This window comes from Durio zibethinus, chromosome 5, assembly GCF_047325235.1.
Source record: "Durio zibethinus cultivar Kanyao isolate XHJ-2024 chromosome 5, ASM4732523v1, whole genome shotgun sequence".
Classification (NCBI taxonomy): domain Eukaryota; kingdom Viridiplantae; phylum Streptophyta; class Magnoliopsida; order Malvales; family Malvaceae; genus Durio; species Durio zibethinus.
Genome location: NC_143166.1, coordinates 4117933 through 4135838, shown reverse-complemented (window position 1 = coordinate 4135838; position 17906 = coordinate 4117933). Strand labels below are relative to the sequence as shown.

The 17906-nt window shown below is 36.2% G+C and overlaps 2 protein-coding genes and 1 pseudogene across 4 annotated transcripts; 1 reads left to right on the top strand and 2 right to left on the bottom strand.

Annotated features, from left to right (window-relative positions):
* Window positions 1–1148: 1148 nt before the first annotated feature.
* Window positions 1149–4435, top strand: LOC111282010 (F-box only protein 6-like). Its single transcript, XM_022869880.2, has 2 exons — window positions 1149–1395; window positions 2848–4435. Exons 1-2 carry the CDS (start codon window positions 1253–1255, stop codon window positions 4091–4093), a joined length of 1389 nt encoding a protein of 462 aa, XP_022725615.2. The 5' UTR covers window positions 1149–1252; the 3' UTR covers window positions 4094–4435.
* An 821-nt stretch (window positions 4436–5256) lies between these two features.
* On the bottom strand, window positions 5257–7716 carry LOC111282011 (uncharacterized; annotated as a pseudogene). Its single transcript, XR_016341988.1, has 6 exons — window positions 7638–7716; window positions 7391–7404; window positions 6933–6995; window positions 6741–6829; window positions 6151–6307; window positions 5257–5503 (listed from the first exon to the last, which is right to left on the bottom strand). The product of XR_016341988.1 is annotated as an uncharacterized LOC111282011 (transcript).
* A 56-nt stretch (window positions 7717–7772) lies between these two features.
* On the bottom strand, window positions 7773–11796 carry LOC111282027 (uncharacterized). 2 transcript variants are annotated; one of them, XM_022869912.2, is made up of 2 exons: window positions 11494–11796; window positions 7773–10988 (listed from the first exon to the last, which is right to left on the bottom strand). In XM_022869912.2, the coding sequence occupies exon 2, from the start codon at window positions 10808–10810 to the stop codon at window positions 8387–8389; it is 2424 nt and encodes an 807-aa protein (XP_022725647.2). In that variant the 5' UTR covers window positions 10811–10988; window positions 11494–11796; the 3' UTR covers window positions 7773–8386. The 2 variants fall into 2 exon arrangements, with proteins under 2 accessions (XP_022725647.2, XP_022725648.2); XM_022869913.2 differs by having other exon boundaries at window positions 7773–10944.
* Between the last annotated feature and the right edge of the window lie 6110 nt (window positions 11797–17906).

Below are 17906 nucleotides of genomic sequence, written 5' to 3'. Positions count from 1 at the left end.
CGCTTCTGACCCGCGCGTGCCTGCCCCCTCCGAGCCAAACCGAGCCGAGCTTCCCAAGTCGCCCTTCGAGCCGTTTTCTCTTCCTTGAGCCGAGCCGAGCCGAGTCGCGATCCGAGCTGCTCTAGGTTTTTTTTTTTTATTTGTTTGTTTGTTTTTCTATTTTTTTATTTATTAGATTAGATTTATTTAATATTTTTTATCTTTATCTTATTTTTATTTTTGTTTTGCTTTTCTTTATTTTTTTTTTCTTCTTTATTTACTTTTACTTTTATTTTGTTTTATATTCTTTAAATAAAAATCAAAAAAATATTTTTGAGAAAAAGTTGAAAGTATCAATTTTTCCTACACAAAAATAATCATCATTTCCTTCCTTTTTATTTTGATTTTGATTTTTCTTTAACCAATCCGACGACGGAACCTCTGCAAGTGAAACAGTAGTTTTTTCTTGCATACTCTTGAGGTGAGGGGATTTTCTCAATTTTCTGCTAAAAGTATTAGAGTCAACTGAGAATAATTTTCAACAATTAATTACTTGATAAAATTTTAAGGCTTTTGGATAACATAAATTTAAGCTGGTACCATCTTTTGATGGGCGTTGTGAGGGTGCTATAACTTTCCTCACACGTAACCGAACTCCCGAACTCTGTTCTAGTTAGTAGACCTGAACCTATTCTTTTAGGGACCCTTAATTTTAGGTGTTCCCTGAAGGGACAAATTTCTTAGGTGACCAATCACACCTAGACAAAAATGATTGGTGACGATTTCTTAAAAGTCAATGTTTAACGATAGATCTTCGAATCTAGACGTTATGACAAATAATATTAGGGAATTACATATAATTGGCATAAATTGAAAAGAAGAATAAAAAAAAAGGGGGGGGGGGGGGGGGAGACTGGAGAGGGGGGCAATAAGAAAAGAAGAAAAAAAGAAAGGACAAAAGTGGAAAAGAGAGTAGATAGATAATGGGGTGAAAATCAAGTGGGATCATTACAATGACAAAGGTTCGTGCGGGTCAGAATAATTACAAGAAATTATCGTGATGGCCCAGCTGACGTGGAAATAGATGACTGGCTAACTCACATGAAAGAGAAAAGAGAGAAGGAGAGCTGCGTTTCAAAGGGAGAAAAAAGACACAGAGAATTAAAGAAGAAAAAAAAGGTCATTTTATAAGAAGGGAGAGCCGAAGAAAAAAGACAGAAGGAAATTTCATATTTTGTTGTTGTTGGTGTTGTTGGGGAGGGGCTATTGGGGCATGAAAGGGCTGGCCATGGACAGGCAACTCATCGGTCAGCATCAAGAGCTCTTGCAACTCCACGGCTCTCCTCCTTCTCCCTCTCCTTTTCACCTTCTTCACTTTCACCAACTGCCTCCTCCTTCCGACGACCATCACCGCAGGTTCCTTTCCTTTCCTTTCCCTTCTCTCTTCACATAGATCTCTTCAATTCCTTCTTGCTCTCTCACCTACATTTCTGTATTTCTTTCTATATATTTTTTTTCTTCTCTGCTTTGCCATTTCTCGGTTCTATTTTTTGGACAACAATTAGGTGATATAGTCTTAGGTTATCTTGTGTCCCTATGTTGCCCGATAATGTTAGTTTCTTTCCTTGCATTTCTCTTTGTTGAGATTTTTGTATAATTGCTGTTATGCCATTGTCGTTTTTTTCTGTCATTTTTTTTCTTTTTTCAGTGGCTTCCCCATGTTTATTACATTAAAATTTTCGAGGCATTTATATCATTATTTTCCCAATTTCCACTTTTTTCTTTTTCAAGATTTAGTGGGTTATAACAGTTTTAGGTTTTTACCATTATTCTTGTATCCTATTCCAATCATGTAGATTCTCTTTTACTCCTTTTTGCTTTTGTTTTCCTTTTCCCGTTTTTACAATTTTCAGTGTTTCCTGTTCCCCCTTCTTTATTAGGTATTGATGCTGTTTCTTTTATCTTGTCATGGTCAACTTTGAACTTGTTGACCATTGCCTTTTGATAAATGATACTTGAATATTTCTTCTTGGTTGATTAGTATGTGATTATGGTTAACTATGAATGTTGAATCTCATTTGTTAATTGTTTGCTATATGAATATCTGAGTAATCAGCTCTTTTCAATTTTCTTTTTTTCTTCCTTTTTTTTTTTAAATTACACTCATAATTAAGTATTACATTCACTCGTAATCAAGTATCACAATCATATAATCAACTATTACATCACTGAATAATCAATTAATAAACTAGAACTTAACTAAACAACCAAATCCACAAACAGTGGAACTTTGAACCTAGGATCTTAAGGTTCTGGGGCCTCCTCCTTGCCACTAAACCAAGACTTCATTGGCTTCTTTTTCCTTCCTAAATGCGAAGGAAAATAAAAAGTTAATTTACTAGTGATTCAAAAAAAAAAAAAAATCCAGTTGTGTTGAGTAACAAAGATTTGTTGACAACAATTCTTTTCTTTTCCAGGTGTGCACTGCCACCATCCATTTGTAAATGTTGCTAAAACATTTTTCTTTTTTTTTTTTTTTTTGGTTTCCTATAAACTTAGTATAAACCTAACTAATATGGAAGATTGGTAATCATGTACATTTGCTGCATCTGTTGAGCAATAAGATGGTGAGGAAAGTTGATGAACAATCTCTTTAGGCTTGTCTAATTAAACATATCATGAAACTCTAATATGTTCCATGTGAATATTGATATGCTCAATGGTGCAATGGACACTTCTACTAAAGATTTAAACATGCTTAAGCTGAATGATCGAAAATTTATTGTAGTTATCAAGTAATCATTCAGGTTGTTTCAAGTTGAACTAGAAAGTATGAAAGTTGACTAACTCATGCTAGCTGTCATGTAGGTGGTGCTTGCCCAATATCGATGATACTTCTGTAGATGATTACTACAGTCTTGTAATGGCTGCTGGGAAATCTGGAAATTATAAGATGTTGGAACCTTTCAAGCCACCACCAAGCAAGAAATCCCGAAAGGAGCGGAACCGAGGGAAATTACTTGAAAGTACCCCTACACCTGAGGTTCTGGAACAAGAAATTTGGAAAGAATTCCCCGAAGACCTTTTTGAAGCTGTCATTGCTAGACTTCCCATTGCCGCATTCTACCGCTTCCGCTCGGTTTGCCATAAATGGAATTCCTTGCTGGACTCGCAAAGTTTCTCTCTGCATTGTGCTGAAATCCCACAGGCCAATCCCTGGTTCTATACCATTACTCATGAAAATATAAATGTTGGAGCCATGTATGACCCTTCCATTAGGAAATGGCACCACCGCACAATCTCTTTTCTGCCAGCAAAGATGATTGCTCTTCCAGTTGCTTCTGCAGGTGGTCTAGTTTGTTTTCTTGATATTGGTCATAGGAACTTCTATGTCTGCAACCCTTTGACTCAGTCATTTAAAGAGTTGCCAGCTAGGTCAGTTAAAGTGTGGTCACGTGTTGCTGTGGGAATGACTCTGAATGGAAATTCGACCAGTAGAGGCTACAAGGTCGTGTGGTTGGGGTGTGATGGAGAGTATGAAGTTTATGACTCAGTGAAGAATTCATGGAGTCGACCAGGAAGCATTGCCTCAAAAATTAAGCTACCACTATCATTGAACTTTCAGTCACAAGCAGTTTCCATTGATCACACACTTTACTTCATGCGGTCAGACCCTGAAGGGATCGTGTCCTACAATATGGTGACTGGGGTATGGAAGCAATTCATTATCCCAGCCCCACTACACCTGAGTGACCACACACTCGCAGAGTATGAGGGCCGGATCATGCTTGTGGGATTGCTGACAAAAAATCTTGCCAATTGTGTCTGCATATGGGAGCTGCAGAAGATGACGCTCCTGTGGAAGGAGGTTGACAGAATGCCAAACATATGGTGCTTAGAGTTTTATGGAAAGCACGTTAGAATGACTTGCTTGGGCAACAAAGGTTTGCTCATGTTGTCACTGAGAGCAAGACAGATGAACCGATTAGTCACATACAATGTGAAGAACAGGGAGTGGCTGAAGGTTCCTGGATGTGTTGTACCACGAGGGAGAAAGCGACAGTGGATAGCATGTGGCACTGCCTTTCACCCTTGTCTGACTGCTACTGCTTGATTTCCAACCTTTCTTTTTGTGTCTGGCAGCACTGGCATGTCAAGGTAGGTTTTTCCTATTTTTCTGTATCTACCACACTGCATTTGTGCTTGGCTGCTAACAAGCTTTTGCTGCTAGTTCCTCTGCTGCCGGATTTTCTTTGTGGTTTTAATGGAGTAAACAGGAACGACCATTCTCTTTTTTTTTTTTTTTTTTTTTGTACAAACATATGGATGAATACCTTTAGTTTTACAAGAGACTTGTTTAAGTGCACCTGTTCTCAAAGAGCAGTGCAAAAGCTCTGTTAGACTGTTTAATTATGCTGAATTAAGATAATAGCTACATAGAGAATTGAGTGGTTAATTGCCTCTTGATAGATTTATTACTCAACAGAAAGTTTCAGTTCTAATATATTTGGATGACCTGGCAGTCCTTGTAAAAAGATTGTGGAAATCTCATTCAGCCTTTACAGTTTGCTCACGATAGTAAATTGAGTTAGGTCTCCTTATCCATTGGACTAACTTTTATGATTACACAACTGATGATTTAAATGAAAGAGGGCCTTGGGTATGTAGCCACCACTGTATCTTTTGCCCAACTGTCCTCTCTTAAGACTTGAAACACCAGCTGCAAGTTAGTTTTGCCTAGATAAAGTACATAGGGTATTACCTTCAATGACAAAGTTAAATAGCATTAATATCAATGGCTCACGTTCCAAGAACATAGTAATGGAATCTTTGGAACTAAAACTTCTATGATCATTAGCAACAAATTGGTTAACCATAACTTAAAATGAAAATTTTGAAGCAAATTGATTATTCCAATTCAACAAAATACTATGAATTAGATAATGTTATAAAACTATGTGAAAACTTTAAACCTTAATGGTGCTGACATTAAACACCATTATCTAGTGAATCTGTCGGTTTAACAACATCATGCAGTGGGGGAATAAAGAGTTTAAAGAATGCTTCTGGTCTATTTAATTCTTTCATAAATGAAACAGGCAAAAAGTTGAATTCAAAACTTAATTTAGTTGGTTCATGTAGCCACCCTTAAGAAGTAAGATTCAATAAAAGATTCAATAGGCCTGGAGTTAGAGACTCAGCACGTGCAATTCTTTTTCCTATCTGAGCCTTTCTCTTGTCCCAGGCTAAGGTATATTTTGTACCAAAACAAAAGAATAAGCAAAAAGTTGCATATAAAATAGAAGAAGGCAAGAAGGGGAGGTCTCATTCTGAATACTTCACAACACGAGTAAGCATGTGTAGTAAATATATCATCAGTTCCCAGTAAATATATCATCAGTTCCCTACAAAACTAACAGAAAAAGGGCATGAAAGACAAGTCTCATCTGCAATTTCTTAACATGGATTATGCAGACTTATGCCATGCCTCCACTGGTCGCTGTCCTGATAATCTGGAAGAGAGCTGTTACAGAAAATGAAAAAAGAATTTGATCAATAAATCATGCAAGGTGTTGGGATAGGCAGAAATTATCAGTACCAAGTATACCTGGTGGGACTATCGCCCGATTCCAAATTGTAATTATAGGTGTTTTAAGCAATACCCTTGAAGATTACATTTACAAACCAAGAACTGATGAACCAAAAGAAAACTTTAGGATACAGGAGAAGCAGATATCATGCTAAGAGCAATAAAGTCCAAACTCCTTCATAATGAAAGAACTCCAACAAAAAGGAAAACCAAACAAATTAGACTTTTGCCAACTGAAATATAGTTAGATGGCATGAGAAATGCCGCAATTGGGAGGTAGAGATGTAATGCTCTCGGCTCTCCCCAGCAGGTAAGCCAGGTAAGTAGAGTAGATGGGTTAGGAGGTTTCCAGGGCAGATTAGGAAATTAAAAAAAAAAACAACAAATTAGACGTTTCACTGAAGAAACAAGACACATTATCAATACACACGCACAAAGCCAAGTACATCACGAACTCATATCCATATTATCATGGACACACGATAACCATATTAGTGCAAAACTCATGGATTGTAATTGAAGTCACCGCTGAATATCTAAGGAAGTATTGTGGTGAAAGGATTAGCTGCCAAGAATCTTACATGATCCAATGACAACGAATATGAAGAACCCAAGCAGCATAGGGCCAACCGGATAATCCTTTCCCTTCTTTGTGGATGTTTCAGGCACAGCTCCTCTCTTTGTTATATTCATCTCGAACTTCTCCACCTTCCTGTCCGCAAGGCGCCTTGATGTTGTCTGCACAAAGCACAAAAAAGGAACCCCATTTAACATTATACAAGATCCATGAGAAAACACTGGTTCTTTCGAATCACTTGAACTTTGAAACGAAAGAGAATTCGAACTATTTGCGTACGGGTCAGGCCAAGAATTCAATACAATTAGCTAAATTATTCAAATAATTATCGAACGAATACATGATCAAATTATTAGGCGTATAAATCTATTAAATTGAGATCTACAATCTCAGAAATCTACAATCGATTTTCCAGGTGGATTCGAAAAGATAAATGAACGAAAAATAATTATAGATCAGATCGATCCAGAAACAAGTAGATTAAGAAATAATATAAACAAACTAATAAGAGAGATAAATGTGAAAAGCGGAAACCGATGATTAAAAAAAAACACATTCTTTTAGAAAAAAATAAAAGAGGAAATAAAAAATTACCATGATGACCGAGAGATCAGGTAGCCGAAGACGATTGCAGCGAGAAAGCTTAGGAAAATTTCAGGCGAATTATTCTCTTTGCTTTCCGTCTAGAAAGCTTTTTTTTTTTCTTTTTTCTGTCCCTTTCTCGCGAAAATCTCCGGATCTGATAAACCATATGTCATCTAATCATCTGGCTTATATATAGCAGACAAGTGATAGTTGAAGGGTTCCCGGGCGTAGCGTCACCGACTTCGATCTGATTGGTCCTGACACCTATTGGTTTACGTGGCGAGATATAATTGGTTAATTGGATACACGTAAACTTGCGGGCTTTAAAGAGTTGGGTCAAACTGCCCTTTAAGGAAAATTTTTCATAAAATCAGTAATTAAAATGTACTTGTTCGGTTTGTGTTTTGATGGGTTAAAAGTGATTTAATGAAGGAAAATTACCTCGCCAACAAACATAGCTTAAAAAGAACAGGTTTTTTTTTTTTTTTTTTTTGTAGAAGGTTTATTCATACACTTATCGAAAATTTACTGAAGTTTATTAGTTCAAATTTCGAATTAATCTATTTGAATTTTTTGAAATTTGTAGTAGAAGTTTTATTTTTTTATTTATTTTTTAAATTATGATATTTTTGATCTGCCAAAGGTACTCGTTCGTGCACCTTACATCCCATTGCTAAACAAGCAATTTTGAATCATTGTCTGGCAAAGGCATTTACAGCAGAAAAGAACTCCATGAAAATGATTCAACCATGGTGAGACGTTTCCAGACTACGTAAAGCAAAGTCAAAAATCATCAGCTGCTGGAAGGCAAACCACAAATCATGCATTTGAGCACAAACCCAAAGCCATAAAATAACATGATTATGGATGAAACAAAGTTGTTAGATTTCTAGAAGTTCATTTCACAGATAAACGTTGACCTTTGATGGGTTAGGTCAGAGCCTCCAAAATAAGGGTTAAGCCTCAGCATTCTTGCCTCCTCCATTACCTCAATAGGAGTCCAAGATCACATCAAGATATTGAAGAAATAGGACTCTCTGATTGAAAAAAGATAAATTCTCATAAAAGTATATAATCATTATAGATATGATTAAAGCAGTAACTGTATCAACTCATAATCTACACTGTTTATTGAACCTCTAATCTGAACTAATGGTACAACTCTACAGCCAAGTACAAAAGAACATGAATCCAGGACGGTCAAATACTCATGGATGTGAAAATTGAGCAAGAAAAACACTATGAAATTGTAATTGTAAGAGTGCCTGCATGTTAAAGAGTTCAATCAGACAAAGAGGTGTTCTCTACCCTGAAACTGCATGTATAGCTAGCTCTCCGCTTTCAAAACCCCAAGAAGTTCCATTTGGTAGAGCTGGCACCAGAGTGAGCCTTCAGGATGATCCACTAGAAACCCCTGTGGATTTTTTCTCCTCCTAAAATATCAACTTGAAGATCATTGAAAGGTTAGATATATATTTTGAGGTCACCTTCACAAGTTCAAAGTCAGATAACGGACCAAGGTTGTATATATCAGATGACCATGAAATGAGTTCCATCCGATTTTACAACAGGCCATATCATCTGTCCACATCAAACCAGTTAATCTTGAACTCAATTAATGATACATATTCAGTATGCTCTATTCGCTAATCTTCTTAAGTATTTCTAAAATTGGCTACAATTTCTATTTGCTCAAGAACTTTAGAACCACTGTCCTCTTGTTCCCTAGCTTTTTCACAATTCTCTAGCACCCCTCTATCTTTAGCTATTTCTACATCCACAACATTTTCTTCATTAATCTTCTCAGAATTTTCCAGAATCTCTTCTTCCTTAACATCTATAATTACCTGAAGAAGTTCCAATGGAGTAGCAGCTGGGTCTAGCTCCCGGCAACCCTTCAGAGCATTAGGAGCCTCTTGACCTGTAAGCAAGTATGAAGGAACTTGATGAGAGAAACAAAACATCTCTTCTCTTGGAATCCTTCTAATTTCTCTATGGTCCAGATGTTGGTGAAAGACTGTCTTGAAACCAGCAACCTTGACAAGGGGAGTAACTGTGACACCTAGTTCCTCATTGTACCCATCAAGTACTTCTACCATATCATACTTGTGTATTATTTCATGGGCTGTTAACTCGTTCCAGTCAGGGGACCAGTTCCTATAGATAGCCCAAACATCACCCCTTCTAGGATATATACAAATGGCCCCGCACATTCCTTTTGTCCACCTAACCTTGTGAGAAAAAGAATTAAGTGAGCTGTAGATCTCATGCCGGCTTATCCTGAACTCGCCACAGGATTTTGAGAAACCAAAACCTACCCAGTTATGCGGACCCAATTCACTGTTAGTTTTTGAATTAAGCCAGCTGATCCGCATCTTGAACGGATTCAGAGAAATAACATTATGAATCATAGCATAACAACGAGGCATCCCATCATTGTCAGCATATGCAGCCCATACCTGGTTATCTTCAAAAGATCGTTCAGTTCGATCCTTGTCAAAATCATGAAAATCTGGATCTGGGACATGTATGGACATTGCTTCCAATGTTTTCATGTCAACATGGACACCAGAACTGCCAGGAAAAGACTTAACATAATGGTCCCCATTGATTTGATCAACAAAACCCCCTGACTTGTTCTGATCCTGTGCTTCGTTGTTTATCAAAGATTTGTTTTGTTTCTCCTTTGCATTTTCATTGCCTATAATATTTTTGGATGCAATCTTAGCTGCGGACAATGAATTCAATTCATTCAGTTTCTTTCGAATTTCTCTCTTGGCCTTCTCCACCAGTAGACTTTGAATTTCTTTCAGGGAGATATCTCTTGCAGTGTTCTGCTTAGTGGTTCCATTGGTCCAACCTGTTTCTAAACTACATTGTTTAGATCCAGATAGATTAGCTGTACCTCCATTTCCTACACCCATTCGATTGGTAGTATTAGCTCCATGGGTGCTTGCACTACCATCTTCCAAGCCTCTCCTTCTCTTAGCAGCATTAGTTAATCCAGTTGAAGACACACCACTTGCCCTTTTAGAGGCATGATGCTTTCTCCGCATGGCCTCTTCTCTTTTTGTAGCTGCCTGTGCTTCCTCCCGCTCTCTCCTCACTTTCTCATATGCCTGCTGAACCACACTTGCAGCTTGAGCTGCAGTTGAAGAACCACCTGTCCTAGAAAAAGGACCCCATTGAAAGTTGCTTTGACTATATGAATCATGACCACTGAATCCTGCGGCATTAGAAGAAGAGATATGGTTTCTTCCTGAATTACTTGAGCTTTTGTTACCTGCTTGACTATTTGAGTTCTGCCGATGCTGTGAAAATTTCCAAGGGGTAGGGGCTGATGCAGTTGGGGGAGCAGTTTCTACAGCCAAAAATGGCTCATGGCAGTTGGGGCACAATAGGTTATGATTAAGATACACTCTCAGATATTCATACTGCATCTTGCATTGATGACAGATAGTCCAAAAGGTATTTGGTTTAGGCATATGAGATGATGCAGGGTTTGAAGACTGACCAGCAGGGTTTGACGAACGACCAGCAGAGTTCGAAGACTGAGCAGCACGTGGATTACTCTTGGAAGTCTTCATGCTTGAAGTGGTTGTTTTGGTGACGTTGTAAAAACCATTTGCCGCTTTTGATGCTGTTGAACCCCCACTAGGTGTTGAAACCTTTCGCGTTACCTTCACACCCCTCTTCTGGTCATATGCTACTCTCTTAGCCTTATCAGACAGCAAACTCCATGCCTCCGAAATAAGTTTAAATGCCCCATCAGCTCCTACAGACTTATTTTTATCAGGGTGAAGCATTAGAGCCAGCTTTCTATATTGTTTCCTCACTGCTTCATCATCAGCTTGTGGATTCACACCGAGTATGCCATACCAATCTGTTTCTCCATTTATTTTGTTCCCTGCAGAAATATGAACATCAAGTGTTGCTATCATTTGGGGAATACCCTCAAGCCCAGGATACAAATTCTGGGCCTTCAAAGCGAATTTCTTTGCCCCCGTAATATCTTTTGCAAGGAACTTCTTCTCAGCAAGCTCTTTAGCTCTGGTGGCCTCATCCTTATTGCATTCCATTTCCCTTTCCCAGTGTTGCTCTCTAATAAAAGAGCCACCCGTAAACTCTTAAAAATTTAAGCCACCCCACTTATCAATCCTCAACTTCAGCGTTTTATCATACTTTAGCAAAAGAGAAAAGAAAAATCCCCAACCTAGTGGAAAACCGATACAAACACAAATGACCCGAGTAAGAACACTGCCCAAAATCATAAAAAAGAGGAATATCATCAGAGCAGAAAAGGGAAAACAAATTGAAAATAACAAGCAATTATCACCAAAAAGAGAACTTCTTAAGGCGAAAAACACAGTCAAGTTATTCATTTCGAATCCAACAAATTCAAACATCTGAAAAGAAATGCGAAACAAAAACTGGTCAAACGCAAACCGAGTTCTTTCTCTTACATGAGTTATCCGGCAATTATTGTCGACAAAGATACATGGAATGGAGAAAAAGAAACGTTTAATAATAAAACTAATCCGAACCCAAGTTACAAAGATAACTAATCCAAATTAAAACGCAATTAACATCCATGGATCTACTTTAAATCAAGTTTCTAACTCAAATTATGCAACCAAAAAAAAAAAAAAAAAAACAAATAAGGAATCGCAATATATCAGTCAAGATCCAAAAATTTTTAGTATATCAAGTGATCAGCAGATGAAAGTTTTGTTTATTTTTCAGAAAAGAGTGGAATTATTACCTTATAATAAGAACAGGGCTAGTGGATAGAACATTCTGGTATCACAGAGACACCATGGACATACCTTCATCACCATTTTTTTTTTCTTTTTATGCCCTTTCTTTTCTCTCTCAAATCTTAAAAAACCCCCCCAAAACTGGACCTTTTCTCAAAACCCTCTTAACCCAGACAGAACAGGCCTCTTACCAAATAGTCGAAAACCATAAAAACACTTTAAAACATTCTTTTTTAGTCGTATAGAGCTTTTCTTTGCCTTTCACTTCGCAATTTCTTTATTATCACTGGTCGGTAATCTTAACCATGGTTAATTTTTAACTCGTCAAATGGGTTTTCAACTTTGCCAATGCCCAAAAATCGGCAAATCTGTTAAAATTTTCCATCTTCGCTATAAATTTAGAGAATATAAACTAATTTTGCTATATTTATAATATATTTATTTAATTAATAAATTTTAGAAATTTATTTATAATTATTTATTAAATTTAATAAATAAATAAAAATTAAATTTATTTATAAATTATTTATCGAATATTCTATTTATTTACACTTTGAATGTAAATAAATCGAATAAAAATAAATTTTAGTTTATTCATATTTTATTTGTTAAATTATAAGATTTTAAAATATTATTTATAATTATTTATTAAATTTATTAAATGAATATAATCAAACTAAAACCAATTTTAGTTACTCATTATTTATTGTACATCTTATTAGTTAAATTTTAACTTTCAAGTGATTTTCCAAAAATAAAAATACTATTAAAATATTTGATTTTGAAGAATCTGAGATATATTCTTTTAAAATTTAATTTATGAGAATGTGATTCTCATGTTTGATTTATAAGTATCTTATTCTTGAGATGATATTAATTTTAATTACTTTTAAAAGGACATTAATTTAATTTTTCGATATTTAATAATACAAACAATGCAAAAAGAAAAACATTAAAACAATTCAAGGTTAGCTTGGCCAGGATTATTCTTATCTAAAAAAGTTAAGTTCAATTCAAGGTTAAAATCCTGTCTTTGTACTATCTTTGCATATTAAAAATTATTTTAAAATTGCTTATTTTATTTTAATTTTCTTATAAAAAATAATAATTCAAAGATATAAAATATATACGCACACAAATGTGTAGATATAATTATTATATTTTTATTTTTAAAAAAATTATTAAATATATTGAGAAAGAAATTTTTAAGTTTTATAAATGAAATTAAAAAAATAATATTTATCTTTAAAATATATTTAAAAATAAAAATAAAATATGTATTAATATTTTAATATTATTTATAAAATTAAAATTTATGTTGACAATATATCAAATATTAATTCATATTTTAATCATAGAATCATCCTTTGCTTTATTGCTTGAAAGCTGAGAGGCTGAAAGCAATGGCGATGCAGCAGCCCCGGTGTTGGACCATAGAAATGTGGCTTTAATGGTGCGAACTTTCATGATGTCTGGTCATCCGTTCCAGTTTACAAAAGAAAAGCCCGAAGAAAAGCCCGAAGAAAAGCAAACCCAAAATCTGGGCTATTAGTGGGCCTCAAAATCTAACCGGGAACAACCCAATTACAATGGAAGTCTTCTCTGTTCTTGAGATCAACTGTTCAATGGTGGATCGTGCTCGTCCATCAATCTGGATCAATGGACGTGGACCCAAGCGTTCTTCAGGTGACGGCAACGGCTTCCTTTTTTCTTCATTTAAGTCTTACAGTGTTTGCTTATATCTGGCTAGTTTTGAAAAAAAAAAACCAATTTGCTTTCCAAATTTGGGTGGTTAATAAACAGTTAATTCAGTTAAACAGCTTGTTCTTCGATGTCTCAAGCGAACACCCTTGTCCTTTCTAGATCAGAATTTGCTATTATATTGGGCGTTTAGACTTCTGAAATAATATGTTACTCAATGCTCAAAGACTCAAGTTGTATTCTTTGGTATGCCGACGTTGATGTTTTCCTTTTTTTTTATTATTATTATTAAGTAGTAAGGTGGTGGTGTGTATTCTGGGGATTGTAGTATATAACATCAAATTGTTGAAAATATCATCACATTGACAATCTGAGTGCTTTTTTTTTTTTTTTTTAAATGGAATCTGAGTGCTTTCCTAGTAGATATCGTTTCAATCATCATTACTTTTGGGATCAAAAAGTTGGTTAGGTCTTATTGGAGCTATCATTTGGAAGGGTTGGCAACTGATGTTGATTTAATGAAATGACTCTGATAATGTTGATTGTAAGGGAGAAATGAAATGAAATGGGATTGGACCCTCTATCATGCATCTTATGTCTTGCTTCTTGGATTGGTTTGGATGTTATCCTTTGAAGTCCCAATCTTTATGGTTCAATGTCCCTGTTCTTTTTGGAAGTGAAAGGAGCTTGGTTACATCTTGCCAGAATTTGATATTAGTGAATAAACCTGGCTGGTAAAAGTGATTTTTAAGAGACTCCAATTTCAATGTCTTGGCATTTTGGTTAATGTCTTCATAGCTTTACATCCATGATTTCTTATCTAATTAAAGGGAATCTATGGCTAAGATCACTTGTAGACATGACATCCATCTCCTAGCATGAAGCAAGTACCTTTCAGTATGAAATCACTGCATTGGTGATTCCTTTAACAAATACTAGTAAAATCAGAATTTGCGGTTTCAAGACATGGGAAAGCCAACCTTCTAAATAAGCTTAAGGTAATAATGGATTCATCCAGAACTAGTTAACCTTCGCTTAAGGTAATAATGCCTTTTAAAAACATGCTAGTCTTTCACAATTTCAAGCTAGACAAGATTTATTGAAGTTTTCATTACTTAAATTTTTTGATATAGTGTCTTCTTCATTGATATTTTTGTTGAGATTTTATTTAAAATGCTATTATTTTCAGCATTATATATGTTTCAGATCTGCATGCCAATCCATAAAAATATTATTTGGCATAGCCCAATCGACCTTTTAAACTTTACTCTGGTGATAATTCAGTGAGCCTTGGAGTTTGGGACTCATTTGGAGAGCCAGTTAATCTATGGTATCTTTGACTAAAGATCCTAATTGAAGATTCATCCTATCTTATGCTAACACCAAATGCTTCCCTCAAAGTTTAGGATCTTTACCAAAGTGTTTGATGTGTTAATGCTCGAGGAGATTTTTCTTTTCCTTTTTCCTTTATAGATTGTGCTTTGAGAAACAGTCTTCGTCTGGTTTGAGGGAGGAGAAAAAGGAGGTATCATTTTATCAATGGGACTGTTGTTGTTAGAATGAGAAGCTTGGGTGGCCTGCTGCTGGTAATGTCGATTTTAATAGTGAGATTCTACGTCTCTGCATGTTCATCGTGTTGGAACTCATGTGATCTGCACTTTAGTAAATTGAGAACCTGATCTGGCACATACTGTGTTGAATATATTTGCAATTTAATGGTGGATACCCTCTCCTCTGCAGTTTAGGACATCACGGAAAATTGGCTGGTAAGAAGTTTGGTGCTAAGAATTGAAAGACCAATCATTCTTACAGTGGGGACTAGTTCTGATCTTTTCCAATTCAATTTCTGGGTCAACTAAAGGTATTGGGAGTATGAAAAGTAAAAAGTAGATATTGGTGCCAAAATCATTGCAGTGCCCAACTTTTAAGCAGTTGCCTCCATGTGTAACTCAACCTACATTCTTAAGCCTCTGAATATTGATCGTAACCGCTAGCTACTTCAAAACTGCGAACTTTTCCTTCAGGCTATACCCAGTTTATCCATTCATTACCATTTCTTTTAGCATTGAATGGAAGTAGTTGGCTTTGAAATGCAGATATGATATCCATTGATCTGTTCCATGCCAACTTCATTGATGCCTTTATGAGAAGCCTTCTAGTGAACTGCTTTGCTTAGTGCAGCCATTTCTCTACCCATTGAAATACGTGTTTAATTTATAATTAGGTCTTAGTTGATGGCTGGATGCATATGACTAGAAAATGCTCTAGAATTGCCGTATCATTGCAGGCTATCCAGCTTTGCTGATTAAGAGGTCACTAGAATGGGCGACAACACTGATCTGCAGTTTTGGTGAGGATAGGACCTGAATTTTTATGCGGTGACAATGTTTCACGTGTAAGTATTTCTCAAGCAGCCTTTTTTATTTTTTATTGTAATTCTTAGCCCTATGTGGATGTCACTTTATGAAAAACTGTATTTGACTAGAAATGGAAGAGGTTAAGATAAAGTTCATGACCCCATGTTTCAAAGATGAACACCTGGAGCCTGTATGTATCATATTTAGCCCTTCAATAATTTTAGTTTGTCAAATATTATTTGTCCTACACGGAATGCATCAAATGGTCTCATTTTTTAAAGTAAGCCGGTCATTTGAGTTAGCTTACTGGAGGTATACTACAGTGGTCAATGATGAGAATGTTAGGTTGGGAGATGGGAACTGCCCTCAATGTTTTGCTATAAGAAATTAGGACCCATCAAGCGGGCACATTTCCACTTACAGAATTTCCTCGTCAATGACCTTGATCACTTCGTTACTTGTTGCATGTAATGATTTTGATGTGGGAGGTTGATGTCTACTTCTCTTGCTTGGTGTGACTCACTTTTTCTTTTCTTTTACTGGAACAACAATGATTGAAGCTACCATTTGCTTGGCCTGCAGATTGTGACTTGATTGGCTGACCCATGTCAATACTAGTGTTTCAAAAGGCTCTGTTGATCGATTCCTTAGTGTATATAGCCAGAATTACCAACTGCTGCAAATGCTTTCTGTCCCAACCATGATGCCTAGTTGCTCGCCAACCATGACATGTGTAAAAGGAAACGAGTGCCACGTGTTGTGGACAATGTCTGTATATTCCAAATTCATCTCCTTTTCATGTGTTGTACGGGAAAGCATGCTGTATTTATCTAGCTTTCCAACTATGAATTCACTATTTACACATTGAAATATTTATGCCTCTTGTTGGATTTTAATTTATACCTTGAAAGAAAGAATCATGTAGTCTTCAGATGCGTATCACGATTTACACATGAAAAGCTGAAAATGATGCGATATAACTGTTACATGCGGATCTAATCTTCAGGGTTACAAGAATGTTGGTCATTTGGAAACTACTGTTCTTAGCAGAGAGACATGTAGTAGCTGGCGGTTATTGCAGTTCAACTAACTGGTCTAGACTTCACCTGTTTGGAATTTGTGGTTAAACCATGGATAACAGAGTACAGACCACATAATTCTTTTCTGCAAAGTCTGACCTCGCGTTAAGGGACAGGAACCACGGTCCGGTAAACCTCCATTGATCAACTTTCAAACTGGTTCGTATAATTCTAATCAGAGTTCCAGTCACTTTGCATTATTTGGATAAGCCAAAAAATTGCTTATGATTGGTGCAGTTATTGCGGCGTGAGTCATCCAAAAAAGAGAAGATGAACTAGGAACAACCAATTTTAATTGACAGAATTCATGCGGCGGGCATATGCCTTATCTTCAATTTTCATTTTAGATTAATCATAGTCCTGTCTGTATCAAGCAAATGCAAATTCCCACCTATCTATCACTTGGAGGCATCAATATCGCGTTGGTCCACCATGGAAATGTATAATATAACCCCACATGATTAATCTTATCTAAATTTTTATACTCACACTTGATTAATCCTTAACAATCCAATTCCTCTCGGATCAGTTCTTTCCAGGTACTGCACTACCGGAGAATTGGTAAGTGCCCTGGCAGCAGCCAGCATCCCGACACGGCTTGCAAACGTGTTTAAACCTGGAAAATAGGTTGGGTTTAGATTAAAGAGAAAGGTTAATGGGGAGATGCTTTCTTTATGGAACTTTAAAAGCCTTTATTCCTCCTATCTGTTGACTTGACGACAGCAACTCGTCAGCTCTTTCTTTGGACAATGGGTGGGCCGTGGGTACAACGCCGTAATCTCTGACGCTTGGTTTGTTTCTTAATGTAAAATACTATATGCCATTTGCTAGGGTTCATGAGAATAACCAAAGTCTGTTGTGACATTCAACTTTGCCAATCCCCTTTTGCTCGAGGTTTGAAACTTTGCCATCCATTTTCACTTATTTTTCTTTTATATCTTTCTTGCAGTATTCCCTATGGTATTGACACCTTGCCAAGCCTCCAATTCCACAGGTATTCGAGTAAAATGGCTTGACAATATCACCATTGTAGGCCTTTAACAAGCTTTTTTTTTTTTTTTTTTGTTAAACAAAAAAGAATGAAAGATTAATGTGAAATTGTTCATTGGCCGTTTCAAAATAGATGGCCGGCAATGGCCTCACCACCCCCCGTAGACAACTCCCTGTCTATATTTTTTATCCAACTTGCACACGAAATTTCAACTGGACTAAACATGTTTTTTGCACTTCATTCTTTTTCAATTATTATTATATTATAATCAAGGTATTTGTCATGAATTA